Below are 20,598 nucleotides of genomic sequence, written 5' to 3'. Positions count from 1 at the left end.
AGGGGTTCAAATGTTATATGGAGGAATCATTAACAAGCAATTTTCAAATTACCAAATCCACACAATCGAAGCCGCGGGTAACATCTAGTTTGCAATAAAAATAAGACTCAACTTAATGGTAACCGTCAAATGAAAGTTGCATTAATATAATTTAAACTAAATCTGCAATTCTCAAGTGAGATAAAAAGAGATGGTGACTTATCTTAGGATGACGTCGCTCTCCGCTATCCATACAAAGGTTGGCTGATGCAAAGATCTGGTGGTATCGTCAGCAATTGTGAGCATGGCCTGAATTGTGTCCGACCATCCATATACGATCTCATTCAGTGCACATGAGCTCCAAGGAAAGGTTTAGTTATTCGTTTCCTGTGTTGTCTTTTGGTCTAGGGCAGTGATGGTCCCCCCCCCCTAGTGGTACTGAGATACTTCAATGGGTCACGGAGAAAATTTAGAAAGCGGCCATGACAGGTAGTTTGGAGGGCTGCAGAGAACTGAGAAGAAAAATTAAGGTGTGAAGAAACAATGCTTTTATATTAGTGACTATACACTTACAGAATCCAACTAAACCACCCACAAAACCAGGACCGTCTCAGGGAATGGACCCACCCGGACCTCAACGCCTACATTTTGCAGCAGGTTCCCTAGGATGGGGGTTTTTCACAGGCCCCCAGCTAGATTTTTCACAGACCTCTAAATTTATAGTGTGAAAAACAAAAAATGAAGAAAAACCATATCTGGCCGCGGGCTGCAGCTCTGTCATTCATATTAACGTGGGTATCTGTCTGGTAGTTCAAGCTCTGTCATTCACCATTCTTGTGAGGGTCATGCTAGGGGGTCTCATGTCCATGAGTGACCCCACCTTTAGATATTTTGTATAGTACAATAAATTTTGAAAATAAGTAGGAAATATGTAGGTTGTTTATTTCTGGCTAAGTATGGGACTACCTAGCATCACTTTACCTTGGGGGCCCCATGATGTTGAGACGGTCCTGAATAGAACTCGGCTTAGCAGGGAGCTCAATCAATTCTAGACCCGTGGTCTGGAGACCAATTTTATTTGCAAAATTTTTGTTCAGTATAAATTCACTGAAAAAATAAATTCAATACGTATGAAGGATCTTGCTTCTAGATGAGGGTGGAAGACTGGATAAAACAGGGGAGCCACGGGCAAAGAAAGATTAAGAAATGCTGGTCTAGGGTGTTCACCCTGAAAGTGAAAGGACGTGGGTTCAATTCCCTGCAGGGGCAGTTGAATTTTCTCTTTCCAAGAAATATATCTTTGCATCTGTGCCAGCTGTTAATAACCTTTGTATGGATAGCGGAGAGTGATGTCATATCCTCGAAAAAAGATTATCACATTACAATTATTTGTGTTCTCAATTTATTTTTGTTTATTTTGTGGCAATGTATTTTAGTATGGTAATCTTGCAGTGTGTTTGGTATTAATTTGTGTTTTTATGTGTGCTATTCCATAAAGGCCTCAGATTTTAGTGCTAACTGGCTGTCCAAACAACAGACCCCCGCTTGTGGATTTTGCATACCACATTTCAAAGAAACTGAGTCTCATGGTGTGTGGACATGTTGTCAAGGTGAGATTGACTGACATCTTGTATTTTAAAATATAAATAAATTATATGCTTGTTTATCAACTTAATTTTCAGCTGATTAGTTTGTTAAAAATTCCAAATGTATTATTGGAGTTCTTTTGCATGCATAAATTAAATTTCATTATTTAATCTTTTAACCCTTTAATGCTGAAGACATCTGAACATGCAAACATATTGATGGCTGAGGACTGCCAGGTAGGGAATATGGGTATGTTTTGGTGGTTGTGAACAGTGAGGAAAATGAAAAGCTATCTTCAAAGGCGGGAACCGGAAAGACAGGCCCAAGTCCCACAGGAGGGTGGGGAGAAAGAAAGTAAAAAAAAAACTTGGGCTATAGTCTACTTTGAGAAGAAAAATTGGAAAATTTTCATGAACCTCCTGGTTTTTTTTTTTTCTTCTTGTATCTGAGCATTAAAGAGTTGAATAGGGGAAATAGATTTAAAGTTTAGTGGACTGTGTGTCTGTGTAAACACTTATCACCATTTGACTTATCACCATTTCTTGCAACATATTTTAATTCGTAAATACGCGTGATATATTGTTCACTGAGAGCTTCTCATTCACATAGTAAATGCTCTCTAGAATTAGAAATATTTTTAGAACTTTTTTTACTAGTATGCACAGTCGAACTTCTAAAGTTTGAATTTTCTATATCTCAAAACATTTTCCATTCCTCTTGTTACATATTTTCTGTCAATCAAAATTTTATTACTGAAATGTTTGAATGTATAAAGTAGAATAGAATTGTAGTAAGTAGAATAGAATTGTAGTAAGTATCATAATTTTTCTCAAATGTGTGGTTGCAAAAAAAAATTAGTTCCATTTCAGCTGCACTGATATAAAATGTTATTTTCTTGATAGGGTACTTTGAATGAGAGAGGCAGAACCGCCTATGCGAGACAAGCGGACAGGTGGCTGCAAAAGAGGAAGGTAAAGGCATTTTACTCGCTGATCGAGGATGAGGTTTTCCATCGAGGTGTTCGTTCATTGATGCAGGTAAATTTTTCTTTTCACTGTTGTTCTATAGATAATTTTCACAGTTACATTGCTCAATTCTTATGAAATTGTTTAAGGTTTAATTAGGTTAACATAATATAAAGCTTCTTAATATTTTTTTTGGGGTGAATTTGATGGCTTTCAAAACTTTCAGTTTTGACTGGAAATATTTTCGTTCAGAAGTTAAACTACCACATGCAGTGAAACCTGTATAAAAGGAATGTCATGAGACTGAAATAATATTCCGTGTTAGACAGGTTTTCATTTTATAAAGGGGCAAATCAAGGCACTAATCATTGAATAGACTTTTTTGATTCCATTTAAGACGAATTTCTGTCTTATACAGGTTTCATTGTATATACAAGTGTCTATGCTTTTAACTGCAAACGAAACAAATTCATAGCTAAAAAAATGAGTTGATACTGACAAAATTTTTCTTTAATTTCAGTTAGTTGGCGTTGGTAAGCTCAGACCAAATTTCTTGTTCATGGGATATAAATCAAACTGGCAGGAAAGTGATAAAGAGGGCGTTGAGGAATATTTTAATACTATTCAGTATGTGAACAAATCATTCTTTATTTTTTCAATAAGTCGTTTCTAAAATTATGCTTTTTTTCACAATGTAGTTGTGCTTCATAATCAGGTGCTAGAATCCCTCATGACTGGGCATGTGCATGCTAAAAATCACTGGTGGACTTATATTTATTTGAAAATATTGTCTTGCAATTTTTCATTTTGAAATTTAGGATGAGATTAGTGTTAAAATGTCCGTGGGCCCAAGTTATAATAATTATTTTTTCACCATTTTGATTCTTTGATAGTATTTTCCAAATTGGATGCTGTGACGAATCGTAAGTCAAACAAATTTTGTGTAATCGGTTTTAAACATATTTATACACATAATTATCTATACTCCACAACGATATCTCAAAAAATGCCAAATGGGATGTAAAATGTCATATTTGCTGAAGGCCCAAATTACCCCAGACTCACATCTCATCTTTTATCAACAGCAGGGAATGATGTGGAGAGGAAGCATTATGTAATGAATCAACTTGAAGATAGGTGGTGAATGAAGTCAGTACAATCAGTTGTAAACATGTAATGCTATGTACCACGTGTCACACAACCGGGATCTCAACGAGTATCACAAACAATCCAACACAACAAGAGTTGAGATTCAGAACTCAGAATAATTTACTTTTATTTACAGAATTTAAACTTTTGGGTCTTAGAAATTTTGACAAAATTTTGAATTCCACTGTTCCTTCATTATGTTCTGTCCTGTTCCTTCATTATGACAGTCAGCAACTTCAATCCAGGGAGAATCAAGTTGCTCTTAGATCACTCGCAAACTATGTTGCTGACTTCCTTTACTTCTATGGACCTTAGAGGATGATCAAGCTCAGGAACATTGAGGATGGAGAACCAGACGTCCTGAGGGGACTCAGAATATGACTGATGAAGCAAGTAATGAAGATGAAACTGCAAGACCAAGTGAAGTTAAAATGTGCAGAAATGATCTTGCTGCTGCCTTATTGGCTACTATCGAGGTGGCTAATCAGTGCCCTTCACATTCCTCATTTGCATATCACCTATCACTCTTCAGCTGCCAGTTGGCACTAGCAACAACTCGTTTCACTGTAGAAGCAGGTGTTTCTTGCCAACGGTGCAGCACCATGCCTTATAACTTCCAGTTGATCCTAGGCAACGTAACTTGGGATTTCAGGTGAAAATATTATTATAAATATAAACGTTATTAAACAGCACTTGTTTGAATGGGGTGGTCACTCTCGACTTGCCACGGATCCGATCCCGTTACAGTGCCGCTTGGAAACAATTCAGTGGTGTACGTAGGAGTAGTTACAGGTTAAATAAATGGGTTCTATGTGGTGTCAGATAAATATTGAAGCCTTGAAAGCTTAATTGTGAATAAAAATTCCTGAGACATTATATGAAAGTTATATTTGTGTATATGCATGTATTCATATGTATTTTCATTTCTAGTGAAGCATTTGACAAGCATTTGGCTCTTGGTATCCTTCGCTTGCAAGAAGGCTTGGATTATTCTGAATATAACGACATAGAGGAGATAAATCAAACTCCAGTCACAAATGGAAAAAAGAGCTCCAGGAGACCCTCGTTGCTGAAGCCAGAGCTATCAGACAGCAGTTTTCCAAGGAATGTCTCTAGCGCACAATTGTCGCAAGGTTTGTGGGTTCTATATCTTGTAATGGAAATGGCTGAAAAAAACTAGCGTAAAATGTCTTTAAAGAAGCATAAAAGTTCATGGCATAATTTGAGTACAATGTGGTATATATTGAGATGTGTTCAAATTATTATTATTTTTTTTTTTCTTGATCAATTTAGTGGGTAAGTTAGTAATTTAAGCTTGCTGTCTCGTCTCAATTTTTATGAAGTGGAATGAGTCAGTTTTAAAAGTGCATGTATGTTTTGCTTGTTCGAATTGGTAATTGGGCGTAATTGCATTAAACATCACACTTGGATATGGTTATCAAAACTATTGTATTTATACTCGAATCTGATGCACACCTTATTCCTCAGCCATGAAAATTAGTAAATCGATGCCGCTTATTAAAATCACACTTAATGTTGTCATTTGGGTATTGTTATCACTTTGGGATAGAGCAGAACAAACCAACAAAACAAACATGGAAAAAAAATTGTTTTTTGTTATCAGGACTTTAGATGTGTTTTTTTTTTTTTCGTCAAAACTTTCTTTTTGCACATTCTTAAGTTAATATTAAGTTATCAGGCTGCAAGACTATGTAGGAGGCTAGAATGTGTTCTCTTGCCCCCCCCCCCCCCCCACCACCACACACACACCTTTTTCACAAACATTTCCATGCTTGATGTCATATTCACTCTAGTATTTGCTATGATCCATATACGTGTGGAGCTACTTTTGCTATGCACTTCCTATAGTGAAGGCAAATGCATGATGAAAAAAAAATCACTTTCCTTCAGTTCTTGATCAATTTCTTTCAGTTGTCCAGATTCAGTTTTTTTTCTTCCGCAAGATTTTCTCAAAGGATTTAAGAAACACAAACACATATTGTACTTTTAAGAAAAAAAAAATTAATTTGTGATGTACATCCGGCAGTTCCATGCATTCTCACGCCTCACAATGGCTGAATAACAAAAATGCATGATTTCAGTTCAAAGGAAAAAGTCCTCTCTTAGTTCAAAAGAAGAGTTTCTCTCTTAGAACAAAAAATAAATTTTGTGAACGATTGAACATTTTGCAACCAATAATGTGGTAAAGAAAAACAGTTGTCCTGTTTTATTAGTGCCAATTCACTATATGTTCCGTTTGACAAATTGGACTTTTTTTCCATATAGTGTTGTCATTTGGCTTTTGTTATCAAAAACCCAAAGTCCCGATGTGATCGCATTAAGCTGCATGGACTGTATTAGTTCTTAATATTGACACTGATTCTAATGCACATCTTTATAAACAGTTTCGATTCTGGAGGGGGAAAAGTATGTGTGAGTTAGATTCGAGTAAATATATTTCTTCGCTTACGGTTTTCCCAACTGTTTGCATGCTATTATATATATGTAATATAAATGTTTTAAAGCACCTGTGCATGTATTTGCAACCCATTTTTACGAAGTCATTTTAGTTTTGCCTTTAGTAGCATTGTTTGCATTGCCCATTTTCCTGTTTGTTCTTATTGATTATGATTGATTTTCAAATTGATTGTCTTTTGAAATGACCTATTGACACATTCAATGCCAGTTGCTGTGGTTCTGGTGGTAATGGTGATAGGTGCATGTATCACATCCCCTTATTTGATTGTGTCTTTGAGTGAAAGGAAGTGAAACTGTGTGAAGTTTATCTGAAAGTGGCTTTTCTCTCTCTGGCTTGAAAGCAGTCACTGTCGAAATTTTTTTTTTTTTAAATGTTTCTCCAATGCTAGTTGTTGGCATTATCAGACTAAAATAAGGGTACTGCAAGAATTTGATACTTTAACCCAGTGTTTCTCAACTGCCGGGCCGCTGCCCCGTACCAGGCCATGAACTGTTCACCGTTTCATTTTTACCCATTTATTCCACATTAGTTGTGTGTATGACCGATCTCCCAAAACTCACAAAAACGAAACCAACCAGGCCGTGGGCTTCTCAAGTTTGAGAACTTGAGAAGCCCACTTGTCTTAACTGATATGAAATTTTTTGTGGTCTAATTCTTTACTTGTACATCAAGCATCTTGGCTTGAGCTATTGTTTTCTGATTGGTAGGTCGGGTTGTGGCTGGTGGCAAATTATAGACATCTCTCAGGTTGGAAAAATCTGATTGATTTTTTATACACACATCTACTGGCTGTAAAGGCCATAGAATTCCACAAACACCAAAACTGCTACAATAGAAAAGAAAAACTATGGAGTGCAGTTCCTGGATTCCCCCAGCTCTCAGAAAAACCAGAACCTTGCCAGTGTTAAATGGAAAGAGAATGACAGCAACATCCAATCTTAGCATCCCTAAACCAATCAAATTTTTCCAATCTGAGAGACATCTAATTTGCCGTCATATATATCACAGACTCACAAATCTGAAAACGGTTTTACAAGCCAAGCTGCTCAGGGAGGTACTAGTGCAGTCTGAGACCACTACAAAATTTAAGTTCCAGTAGCTAATTCTTGCAATACTACTATTTTCTCCCAATGCTATCAACCACTAGCGTTGGAAAAACATTGAGAACAAACTCAAGTCAACGATGGCTATGAAAACTTTATCAGCTACCTGAAGTTCATGTAACAACCATATGTTCACAAAATGAAATATGACATTGATTTTTATTTATTTATATTTTTTTTTAAAAAAGAATGATGGTCATACTTTTATATGAGGAATTGAGACGTGTTGGAATTTTTCCCATATCCAAAATGTTTAAAATTTCTTCATGAAGATCATAGATCAGAAATACCATGTTCGGCAAGAAATGACTGTAAACATTTTACAAAATCATTTTGGGTATTAAAAATACTGCATATATATACTTGAATGATGCTTAACCTTCAAACATGTCTTGGACTTTTTGACAAAAGCATTCGTCGATGAATCCATTCAGAAATATGACTGTTTTATGCCCTGTGATCAAGTGTTGAACGTTATCTGCCCAAAACTGAATGAATGTGATGGATGACAGTTGATAAACCCCTATTATTTGACTTGCTTGCCAGCTTTGCTTGCTATTTGTGTCTTGTGTTTGTGATAACTTGTGTCTATTGCATTGTCTCGCTCTATAGCTGGAAATGGTTGTTTTTTCAATGGATTTAAGCGTCTTAAATCTCCTAAAGGTAAGTGCTCGTCATTAAAAGCATGGATACATTAACTGCATGCATTGCATTAGTTGTTTCTCAATTAGTTTCAGTTATTGTATTCATTGGATTTTCACATCTGCAAAACTTTAGTGAACCTTTTTCATGTCGGCAGATATATAAATTCCAAACATGCTCTCATCCTGTGATTTAGTAACTACACTAGAAAAATTTTAGGCACCAATACACCAATTTTTTAATTCCCATGGTGACCTGGCACCTGGGATTTGTTTAACCAGTCCTGTTTTATATTATGTACGCCATGCAGTCAGGCTCGTGAGCCATAATGGAAAAAAGTGTGTAAGGTGGTCATGACCCCACAAAGGAAGAGAGAAACTGATAGGGCTGCAGCCTGTGGCTTAGGACAGTTTTTTTCCACACTATAAGTTCACTATACAGGGCTTGCGAAAAATCTGGCCTGAGGCCCCACAAGAGATCCCAGCCTACAGCCCTGCTGCAGGATGTGGGGCCATAGAGATGGTGTGCTTTGTGATGCAGTCATCTGATTTCTCACACACACACATGTAGATAAAACATGTTCTTAGTGTGTCCAAACTGTTCAGTTTGGTGTTAAGAGTCTTAGTATGTACTGAAACCATTCAAATTTAAAGGTTTTTTTTTATGTATTTTCTTTTAACTTGATTATTCATTTCACATAAAATTGCTCGAAATCTTTCTGAAAGAGTATCTGGAAAGCAATTCCAAGGTGGATAAATTAATTATTCTTGCTCAAGTAACTGTTACTCATTGTTCATTGTGATTGGCATTAAAATTTAGTTGGCAACTTTGCTGTTTTATATTAGTGCATCCGTATTAACTAAAATGTTGCTTACCAGAGGCAAAAAAACTCTGAAAAAATATTCATAAGCCAAAAAAATTGTAAGCTGGGATGCCACTGTATTACCTTAACTACTACTATCAGATTGTTTTGGTACTAATCGACTGAATTATTTTAGAAGAGTTGATCCACTTTGCCCAAGAATATTTAGAAGACACCAACGAATAAGGCAAATACACAAAAAATAATAAAAGTCCTAATGCATTTCAACACCAATGGGTGCCGTCTTCAGAGGAAAAATTTAACCACTAGTTTCGCTGACCGAGTTTCCCATTTGGGTTGAATACCAAATCTTCACGCTCGGCTGCTCAGCGGAAGAAGTACGTCTGTTCGATTCAAACGTCGTGGTCAGAATGAAGCTGTGAGCCTGCGTGAGATACTAATGCAGCATCCTGATTGGACCTTTGCGGAATAGTGCTATCCGATTGGTCCATTCGAATTTTCTTGTAATTCCCGCTCGAAATGAATTTAAGCCATGGTGTTGCGATCGGGGGTGTAGATTTATTATCGTTCACTAGTATATTTTTGAAGGCCCGAATATATGTGCCTTCGTAGAAATCTACATCAACTGTGGACTTGACTTTGTGAAAAACTCTCGCTTCTTGAAATTTGAATTTGTGGCCTTCTTGCCAACAGTGAGCGGCGATGGTCGATTTTTCACATTCCTGATTCTTAACACAGCGAGCGTGTTCATTTAAACTTGCTTTTATGGGTCTCCTTGTCTGTCCTATATAAGCAAGAGAGCAATCACCACATGGAATGTAATAAATGCCCCATTGTTTATTCTGCGGTATAGCATCCTTAGGGGGCATGAAACCAAAGTTTTTAGTGGGCACATCTATGGTTGTTAGATTGAACTTTTTAAGAATCGGTTTGATCTTCAGTGAGAGTATTGGATCGTAGGGTATGACTACACTTTCTCTGAGTGGTCTCTCTGTAATATTTTCTAGAGTGGTTCCTCGTGCCGGTTTCAAGAATTTTCTACTTAATTCGTCAACGATCTTGGTGTTGAACCCCCTGTCTATCACAATTGCTTTGATGATTTCAAGTTCATGGTCTTAAGTGTTCCGATCTGAACAGATGTTAAATGCTCTCTCTACAAAGGTGCGAAAAGACGAAAGTTTCTGTTGCATAGGATGGCAAGATCTGAAATGAGGTGGTAATGAGACTGCGAAAGGCTTATGATAGACCGAGGTTTGGAACTGTGGTTTCTTTTCCATAGGTGGTAGTATCAGTTGTCTAGAAAGACTACTTAAAACCCACAATTTTTTATAACCTGAAGTAGAAGAAATTTGCAATCTCACCTTCACATGTATCTCACAAACAGCCTTCAGTTTCGATGACAAGTTTTACATCCAGACAGATGGTCTAGCAATGGGCAACCCCATCTCGCCGATTTTGTGTGATATATATATGGACGACTTTGAGAGTAAGCTATTGAACATTGTGCCCTTCTCATTTTATCGAAGATATGTGGACAATACTTTTGTGCTTTGGGACGGCTCTAAAGATGACTTGGAACAATTGTTACTCATTATGAATGACATAGACCCTCATGTTCAGTTCACAGCCGAATTCGAAACTAACAATGAACTCTCTTTCTTGGACGTATTAGTAACGAAACAGAAATCACAGTTCCAAACCTCGGTCTATCGTAAGCCTTTCGCAGTCTCATTACCACCTCATTTCAGATCTTGCCATCCTATGCAACATAAACTTTCGTCTTTTCGCACCTTTGTAGAGAGAGCATTTAACATCTGTTCAGATCGGAACACTTTAGAACATGAACTTGAAATCATCAAAGCAATTGTGATAGACAGGGGGTTCAACACCAAGATCGTTGAAGAATTAAGTAGAAAATTCTTGAAACCGGCACGAGGAACCACTCTAGAAAATATTACAGAGAGACCACTCAGAGAAAGTGTAGTCATACCCTACGATCCAATACTCTCACTGAAGATCAAACCGATTCTTAAAAAGTTTAATCTAACAACCATAGATGTGCCCACTAAAAACTTTGGTTTCATGCCCCCTAAGGATGCTATACCGCAGAATAAACAATGGGGCATTTATTACATTCCATGTGGTGATTGCTCTCTTGGTTATATAGGACAGACAAGGAGACCCATAAAAGCAAGTTTAAATGAACACGCTCGCTGTGTTAAGAATCAGGAATGTGAAAAATCGACCATCGCCGCTCACTGTTGGCAAGAAGGCCACAAATTCAAATTTCAAGAAGCGAGAGTTTTTCACAAAGTCAAGTCCACAGTTGATGTAGATTTCTACGAAGGCACATATATTCGGGCCTTCAAAAATATACTAGTGAACGATAATAAATCTACACCCCCGATTGCAACACCATGGCTTAAATTCATTTCGAGCGGGAATTACAAGAAAATTCGAATGGACCAATCGGATAGCACTATTCCGCAAAGGTCCAATCAGGATGCTGCATTAGTATCTCACGCAGGCTCACAGCTTCATTCTGACCACGACGTTTGAAGTGAACAGACGTACTTCTTCCGCTGAGCAACCGAGCATGAAGATTTGGTATTCAACCCAAATGGGAAACTCGGTCAGCGAAACTAGTGGTTAAATTTTTCCTCTGAAGACGGCACCCATTGGTGTTGAAATGCATTAGGACTTTTATTATTTTTTGTGTATTTGCCTTATTCGTTGGTGTCTTCTAAATGAATTATTTTATGTTTACATTTTGAATAGAAAAATATGATATTTCTAAACAACATAAAATTTACCATGTTATCATATAAAATGTATGAGCCTTTAAAAATCTTCTCAATGACCTATTTTCATGTGTTATCACAGCTGGAAGTTCTCGTGAATCCACTCCACCCTCCACACCAACAACAGAGAGAAGTAACATGGCGGGAAATTCTAAAAATGCCAATGATAAGCAAACCCTGCATAACAACACTCAAGTTATAAATGCATTGTCTCGTGACCTACCGAAAGATGTTTTATCTTGCGTCAACCAATTCCATAGGAAGCAAAAGAAAGGCACCATTGATGTCTGGTGGCTGTATGACGATGGAGGTCATTATGTTTTGTTTTGATCTCTTACAAAAAACACATTGATGCAACATATGTGCTGTTTGCTTTGAATTTATTGATCAATATTGGTTTGTCAATGTTTCTATGTCTGAGTAGGGAAAAGAAATATAATTTTTGTGTTTGTGTGTGCACAGTTTTGTTTACTGTTAAGTTGCAGTTTTGTGTATTGTTCTTTCTCCTTGCTTCAACCCCCTTCTGTATATTTTGAAACAGGGTAAAATTAAGTGCACTTGAATTCGAATACTTTGCACTTGTTATATGGAACTATGATTCAAACACTTTGCACTTGTTATATGGAACTATGATTCAAACACTTTGCACCTTATATCATCCAAACTAAAGTGAAGTTCATTCCATTCCTTTAAATTTCATATGTTTAACTACAACCTAATTAAGAGTTGCTATAATTAACTAATGAATATATATTAATTAACCACTATTATTAATTTCTTTTATCCGAACAGTAAAAGCCTTTTTTCAGTGAATAAATTTACAAATATGAAATTATTTCGTGACATTTATTAATTAATTAATCACAATTCATTAATAATTAACTCGTATATCATCACATTTTAACACCAATTCTTTTGTGTTGTTTTTTAATTTTACTATCACTATCGCACTACTAGTTGCAGAGGCTCATGCTTTCTTTGGATTTTTAAATATGAATGTAGAGGATGTAGTGTGTTATATGGTACTGCAATTACAGTGTAAAGAATGTGGAATACAAAGAACTTCCCAAAATAAGTCAAAGACTGATAAAGATGTTTGGGATATATATTTTTGCATGCTTAATGGGTTTTTAGATGACTGCTGGACAAAAACCATCTTGAGCTTGTGGAAAAACATGGAAATCTATACAGAAATGATATTTGCAATGTTTCTCCAAATGGACACATCACATTCTCTATGGTCATCTCAAAAAAATTCAAAGAAAGCATGGGTGCTCACCCAAAAAAAGCACCTTCACCAAAGAATTCTTGACTTGTAAGGGTGAACACATCGGAATATCATCATACTTATTTTTGGGAGCTAAAAACGTCAAGATGAAGTGTGTATATATATACAGTCCCATTACTTTTGAAATTTAAAATTTTATTTTAACTCAGATTTTATTTCCTGTTAAACGTCTAGATACGTGACTTGACTTGTATTCTGAAAGTTATTTGTAGTTTAAAATTATTGTGCAAGTGCAAAAAGTTCTTTTCGTGTCATTTTCAATATTCCAGTCACCACATAGGCCAATGGCGAATGAGAAATTGATTTCCAGCAAAGTTTGAGAGGAATAATAATCATAATTTTCAGGCTCATCCAGACAAAGCCTACACAGAAATTACAACTTCTATCCTGGAACAGAGATTTTTTTTCAAAATAGTGTTATGTTTGTTATTTTCAGCATTCTTGACTTGTCAAATTGAATGTTCACTTTAGTTCTGAAAACTGAAACATGTTTTTCTTGATTGCACACAGGTTTGACTTTGCTTATTCCATATATCCTGACAACACGTTCTCAGTGGAGTAGCTGCAAACTAAGAGTTTTCTCCCTGGCCAATAAAAAAGACGAATTGGATAGAGAACAACGCAAGTTAGTTTGATTGTCATTCTGTGTTGTCTCAACTTCTATGAATTCCATTTTACAAACTTCGCTGTTGTGGTCCAGAGTTATGCTTTAACTATTTGACATTGCATGTCTATTTAGGAGTGAATTTTGCTATAATTTTTTTTATGTTTTTCTGATTTGAGATCATCTGATTTGCTTATACAGTGAAAACAAGGAAAGATTTTTGGAACAAAATTGCATATTTAAGGATAAGCATTCCTAGGGAAGAAAAATAAAATGTAGATTTCTGAGATCCTGGTGTGACATAACTTTGAGTTCTTATGGATTTGGGTCTCTTGTTTTCAGTTGTAATTTCTAAAATGTTATGAGAGGAGTGTATTCTGGTTATATTTCTACTTCTCTATGTAGAATTTTGTGCCATAAAATATATTTCAGATTATAATTATCCAAAAATATAAAACCGACCATCTGCATTCTTTCAAGTAGTTAGTATTTATGTTTGTTTATTCTCTTATAGTATGGCCGCATTATTGAGCAAGTTCAGAATAGACTATTCTGATGTCATGGTTATCCCTGATATTACAAAACCTGCTCAAGAGGCAGGGTGAGTCATTTTATGTTCATTATCCTTTTTATACTTTCATGCAAATGGTATCAATTCAATTTTTCACTTACCCCCCCCCCCCCCCTGCTGGTTGCTTTGTAACAAATGTACAGTAAAATCTTCCAACAATGGCCACTAATGGGGCCATGAAAATCTGGCCGCTATTGGGAATGGCCTCCGGGAGCCTCCGGATTTGTTCAAATTTCTCTGGATTTTGGCAGAAAATTAGATTTTACGCAAGCTTTCACGTCATCGTGACGTCAATGACTGCCGTCGTCGTTAGGAAAAACACCCATAGAGGACAGCCGTAAAAAAAAAATCTTGGTGACCGCATTTAAGTAACTGGCAAAGACGTGACTTTTTTACGTAGCGTTTATCGGCAATCATTTATCAGGGGCATGACTTTGATTGCTGATATTCCTGTATAATTGTTATTGTATTCCATTAACAGCCGTGTGGTAAACACAAGTTTTTTTCGTCAGCAGCTTTGTATTTTGAAGTTTTTTAAATTGTTTCTTCCGATTAAACATGTCTTCAGAAAGAAAATATAAAACTTTAAGCTATATAAAGCTAATTATAAGAGTTCAATAAGAGTTAATCTCTTTAATGATAATCTAACGTTAATCTCTTTTAAGAGTTCATATACCCAAGATTATCAATCACTTATAGCATCCACGAAAGGAAACTTGTTTTATGAACAGTATATGCAGATGTGATTTCTCTATTCTGCATGGAAAGACGGACATGAAATTATATTCTGCCCGGGGGTAATGCAGAACCTGCCTTGGGGGGGGAATGGAATTTTTTTGTGAATTAATTTTTTTCTGATAGTCTATGTGCCGCGCCGCCCCCCTTCCACCACCACCACCCTCTCCCTTCTGGGAGAATCTCCGGATGTCTGGATTCCAAAAGTTGGCACGTCTTGTCCATCACTACTGACCAGCTTTAAGCCAATATTGGCATATCTGCTTACAGTGCTGATGTAGAACACTTTAAAAGTGACTTGGCAAGAAAAACTGAATGGACCAAGACTGTGTACCAACAACCCTCAAATATTTATTCCCACCTACGGTAAACTAGACCAGTGTTTCCTAAAGTGGGCAATATTGCTCCCTGGTGGTTGATGGAATGGTCCATGGAGGCGATAGAAGCTACGGGTATAACATAGGATCCTATGGGTTTGCTTGAGTTGGGCGATGAGAGAAAAAATTTCTCCGAAGAAGGGGGGGCGATGGAACAAAAAGTTTGGGAAACTATGAACTAGACCCATGATGTGTGGGCCAAATGTGACCCTCGGAGTCATCTGATGCAGCTGCACTCTCAAACCTAGTTTTGTGAGAATTAACTAAGCAGCAAATTTACAGATCACTTGACTGACCTGGGGCACTGGTCCATCTCATTTAAGTGACCCATGACACATTTACAGATCACTTAAGTGGCCTGTAGCATAGCTATAGAAAGTTTTTCCCTCCCCACTGTCCTCAATGTAGTCTTCTAGCATTCGTACCAAGGAAAAGAAAGCATGTATATTCCCCATAGAGTTCAGGTAGGGAAATCCCTTGTAAATCAGCTTGAAAATTGGGGGTTTTTTTTTTCATAGCAATATGCATATTTTTTCCCCTGACTCCATGTCCAAAGTTGCCATTGTTCGGAGGTTACCCATGTAATGTCAAGTCTATGAGACACTTTTGGTTTCAACAAACTGTAAGCATTGTTCGAAGATTATCATTGTTTGGAAGAGGCCATTAGAGAAGGTTTTATTATACTAATTCTGAAAATATGATAGCTTGCAGCATCGTGGCAGCTTCAGGAATCTCATGCATGTAAAACATAACTGTAAATAGGTATAATAAGTTTTTTTCTTTTTGTACATTGAAAATTTTCTCGCAATATTTGTTACAGGAAACAAGATTTTGAAAACCTTATCAGCAAATGGAAAGTAGATGACGATTCAGAAGAAGTCAAACCAGGAGTAATAACAGCCACTGAACTAATGGCTCTGAAAGATAAAGTGAGCTTTTACAATTTATATATATATAATCTCATAAATACTCAAACTTAATTATATTGTAGTTAGACAATATCATTCAGCTCTCAGTATCAGCTTAACTTATAGATAAATCATGAGTCAAAAGCTCATTTTCTTATGATTGTTTTTGAAACTAATTAGGCCTACAGTTGCTTAGCCTTTCATGAATAAAAATACTCTTAAGTTTATATAGTGTACTTCTGCCATGGATATGCCTGTGTCTAAACAAACTAAAAAAAGAAACCAAAATTTTCATTGATTTAACAGACTTGTTGGGGAGACAATGTATTTTCTGTTGTTTAGCATTTACTGTATTTCGCCCGCATTAGCTGGCATTCCGTAAAAATCTGGGGATACCAGCTTTTGAATGTGGGTGTCTGGTCCATTTCCAGCATGCCAGGAAACGTGAGGTTCAAGAATGACCATATACATTCAGAGGCCCCAACCAATCTATATCAAATACTAAAATAAATACATGAATAGGAATAAAATAGTTTTGGTTGTAGCAGAATTTGTCCATGAATTTGATAATGATTATGAAAATTAGGCATTTACTTATTACTCTAACCTTATTATCACCAGCCTTAATACACCAGCCGAAATACAAATTCAGTTCTGTGATTTGCAGGTTCAGAGATCAAAGAAATATGTGGTCACCACACTTTTGTATGAGAACATTATTTTTTGCCTTGCAATTCTTAAATTTTTTTGCTCTGCTTATTCAAATTTTAAATGCTTAGTCAAAAAATAAAACATACTTTGCGGTCTGATAATTTTTTCATTTGCCTCATCTAATCTGTGAAAACAAATATGCTTAGTATCTAACATTTGCAATAAACCATGATTAATGATAGCCAAAGTAAATGCGAAATTCAAACTATCTTTGATGTAGTTTGTAAAATACAGAAGATCCTGAAAGGTAGAGAACAGACAAGCTTAAAATCAGCCAATTCATCCGATTCTTAAAGTCCGGAAGTTTAAGAATTTTTCTGGAATTTGACCTTCCTGGCAGGTTGGTCTTCCTCGATGTTTTCTGGCATGCTGGCTAATACAGGGGGAATATAGTAGAAAAATAAAGTTGTAAACTCAAATCAGATATCAAGTGTCAAAAATGTTTCACCAATAATTTTTTTTTCTTATCAGACCAACAGACACATTCGGCTTCGAGAATTACTGCTTCAGTATTCAAGGGAAGCAACCCTGATTGTGATGTAAGTTGTGATTTTTGATTAGTTGTTTGAGTTGTAACTTGTCATCTAGTTTTCAAATAGGATGAATAATTATCTTTTCCAGTTTTTATACTTTCAAGTCAAGAGAAATATTCTGCTTCCATCTCTGTATTCGATTTAGGTGTACCTAGAGAGTTACTTACTCTGGTTTTGAATAAAATTCAAAAGTGTCAATATTGTCATATTACCACATATAGGACCTGACTGAAAGTTTTAAAATTTTGATGAATGACAGAAAACTGTTATATGACAATGTATTTTCAGCTTTAACAATGACTTTCAGAATCTTTACTTTTGTAACCATGGTTCCCAAACAATTCAGAGACTTACATATCTCTTTATTATCCGATAATTTATTGTGATGCTAGTTAGTGTTAGAAGTAGAGGAAACCTGGTAGCATTCAGTATTTCTGCTAATATCTTATAAGCTGATAAGGGCATGGTTAGCCAGGTCAGTGAGACACCCGCCTACTGTATAGGCCTAGGTGTCACAAATTTTAGTACCCACTTAGTCCTTGTCAGAATCTTTCCTGACATAAAGGTACAATAGAAATTGCATCAAGGCATCTGCAGCAGGGTACACCAATTTAAATCGTGATTAAAATCACGATTTAAATTACTTGATTTTTTTTTATGATAATGGGGTCTTCACGTATTCCCAAGGGATCAGCATAATCCGTCCAAGGAATTTTTTAGTGTTAGTAGACATCCATGCCCGAACCGGGATTCGAACCCAGACCTGCGCAGTGGGAAGCTAGTTCCCTAACCACTTGACTGACAGGCGGCATTAAAACAACAACAACATTGATTTAAATCCCAATTTAAATTTCGTTTTTTCTTTACATAACTTCAATGATTTTCAAGTAAAAGTAACCTGTGGTATAGTATGTATGTTATTGATTTGTGGTAAAATTTGAGATTAAAAGAAGTATAGAAGATTTTTGGGGTAAATATAGACTTAATCCCTAGATATAGTGTAGAAAGAAAACTGCTCTAGATTTTGTGCATGGAAAAAATTGTAGAGAAATATAGGGAGTTGCACTTATATAGCACAACTGCACTAAATATTTTCAATGCATTACAATGTGGCACTAGGGTTCCCTTGATGGTACAGATGATACAGAGGAATTATTTTCTGTATAAGGACTTGAATTCTATGCCCTAAATACTGATTCAAAATATATAATATATAATAGATATATAGATAATAGAATATAATAGATGTTGTCCTAACATAAATATCATTGGGCTTTCGACTTTTTTTGTATTAAAATTTTGAGTTTGCTCATTTTTTAAACAAAACTCATTAAAGAGATATAGATGGCTTTTTTCTCAGCCAGGGATATCAAGGAAACAGTTATTTTCCGGATATTATGCTGAGGTGAGCTTGGAAAGAAAAGGTTCGAGTCCCGGCGGAGACGTGATGACTTTTCTTTCCAAGCTCACCTCAGCATAATATCCGGAAAATAACTGTTTTCTTGATATCCCTGGCTGAGAAAAAAGCCATCTATATCTCTCTAAACCGTCCCACCCGGGGGCCATTTCCTGAAGTTAAGAGAGGCTACTAATGCCTCTACTTCAGCGCCTCACGACACAGTGCGTGAAATTAGGAAGGCAGATTCATGTGTCTCCAGTGGTGTAGATGGTAGCATGCTTGCTCGGTATGCAAGAGGGCCTGGGTTCGAGTCCCGGCGGAGACGTGATGACTTTTCTTTCCAAGCTCACCTCAGCATAATATCCGGAAAATGACTGTTTCCTTGAAAACTCATTAAATCTGTGAAAGAATAAAAATGTGTAAACTATTAAGCAACTTCATGCAAGTCGAAAAAACATCTATTAATTGTGCAAGAGGCAATTTTGTCAATGGAATTTGTTTTATTTAGTTGATACTGAATGGTCCTTAGGTTGTACTTAGTGAATTGAGATACCTGCCCTGCACCATGTGTGATACTGGAGCCAGACACCCAGGCTCTGTCGCAAGAAGCAACGTAAGCACTTCGCAAGGCATCTCTGGCAAACAAAATATGTGTGATACTGGATTGCCACCAGTCATTCACTTTAATGCGGGTGGGGGGCTCATGAATAAAAGCACTTTTCTCTACAAAAATGTTTTTTAATTCATAAGGTTAATTTGGGCTCAATGACCTTTCATGTTACATAATCACAAATTTTTGGTGTTTGTATTCTCTGCTTATAATTGGTTTGTAGTTTATTCATTAATGCTTAATTAAATTTAAGCAATTAGAAGAAAAAACGATCAGGTGATATGAAAATATTCTTAATGATTAACAAGATTTTTTAAAATTAATAAGCAGTCAAGCCAGTTAATTTTAATCCAAAAAATCCAATTGTTTGGATTTTTTTGAGAAAATCATGATTTTTTCATACCCTGATCTGTGGAGCTCATTGCAATCATTGGAAGTACTCTATTGAGTTGGTAGTGCATCAGTCTCTCTCTCAGTGAAAAGCCAAGACGAACAAATTATAGAATGTTGCCATTTGGAATTTAATTTCAACTGATAAAATTTTCGTGGTAAAATGTTTCTAAAATATTTAACTGTTTGTAATCACTCTTTTTTATTCTGTTGCATTAATTTCTTGTATAATTTCCTTCTATATTCCTTTGTAGGACACTCCCAATGCCACGCAAAGGAACATGTTCAGCACCACTGTATATGGCATGGTTGGAGACACTAACACGAGACATGCCTCCTTTCCTTTTAATACGCGGCAACCAGACCAGCGTCTTGACATTCTATTCTTGAGATAAATATAAAATCTTTTTTTTTTTTTTATGCTGTGAATTTTTAAGGAAAACAATCTCATTCAAAAAATTGAAATGGCCTCGTACATTGAATGGATCGTCGGTATATTTTTTATACATGAGAGGCTAGAATTATTTTCTTTTGTTCTCTATGGTTCTCTAGGTCATTGTATAGTTTTATTTTGTACGTATATATTTTGTGCTTGATGTAATTGCTTATTTACCAGTCATTATTATTATTTTCTATGTTCCTTTCATTGATAAGGCTGTTTTTTTTTTCTTTTTTGTTTTTGTTCTAAAGTAAATTAAGAAGAAATCATCTTAGTATTAACAAATTTCCCCCTTTACATTTAAAAAGTATCATTGGGGAAAATTAATTTATAAAATGATTTTTAGAGTTGATTTATCTAATGTGTTTGTCCTTTTCTTTATTGAAAAAAAAAATTGTTCCAGTTAATTCTGCAATTCCTGATGTGATATTTCCATGTATATGATATGTAATGGAAATAATATAAACCTGATAATTCATAGAATATTGATAGCAATCATATGTGA

At 35.9% G+C, this 20,598-nt stretch overlaps 1 protein-coding gene across 1 annotated transcript in view; it reads left to right on the top strand.

Annotated features, from left to right (window-relative positions):
* LOC149088686 (solute carrier family 12 member 2-like) overlaps positions 1 to 20,320 on the top strand; it is a 104,939-nt gene extending 84,619 nt beyond the window's left edge. The window contains exons 15-24 of the mRNA XM_089248933.1: positions 1,478 to 1,589; positions 2,469 to 2,603; positions 3,052 to 3,158; positions 4,611 to 4,813; positions 11,611 to 11,838; positions 13,327 to 13,441; positions 13,935 to 14,021; positions 15,924 to 16,032; positions 17,194 to 17,261; positions 19,909 to 20,320. Of these exons, the coding sequence (XP_089105059.1) occupies positions 1,478 to 1,589; positions 2,469 to 2,603; positions 3,052 to 3,158; positions 4,611 to 4,813; positions 11,611 to 11,838; positions 13,327 to 13,441; positions 13,935 to 14,021; positions 15,924 to 16,032; positions 17,194 to 17,261; positions 19,909 to 20,044 (1,300 nt within the window). The 3' untranslated portion in view covers positions 20,045 to 20,320. The remainder of the gene's footprint in view (positions 1 to 1,477; positions 1,590 to 2,468; positions 2,604 to 3,051; positions 3,159 to 4,610; positions 4,814 to 11,610; positions 11,839 to 13,326; positions 13,442 to 13,934; positions 14,022 to 15,923; positions 16,033 to 17,193; positions 17,262 to 19,908) is intronic.
* Positions 20,321 to 20,598: the final 278 nt, after the last annotated feature.

Source organism: Pholcus phalangioides, unplaced genomic scaffold, assembly GCF_987345545.1.
Source record: "Pholcus phalangioides strain wild (caught in Gottingen) unplaced genomic scaffold, Ppha-v1.0 ptg000003l_1, whole genome shotgun sequence".
Taxonomy (NCBI): Eukaryota; Metazoa; Arthropoda; class Arachnida; order Araneae; family Pholcidae; genus Pholcus; species Pholcus phalangioides.
The sequence above is the reverse complement of the archived record's forward strand: the minus strand, read 5'-3'. Positions and strand labels throughout refer to the sequence as shown.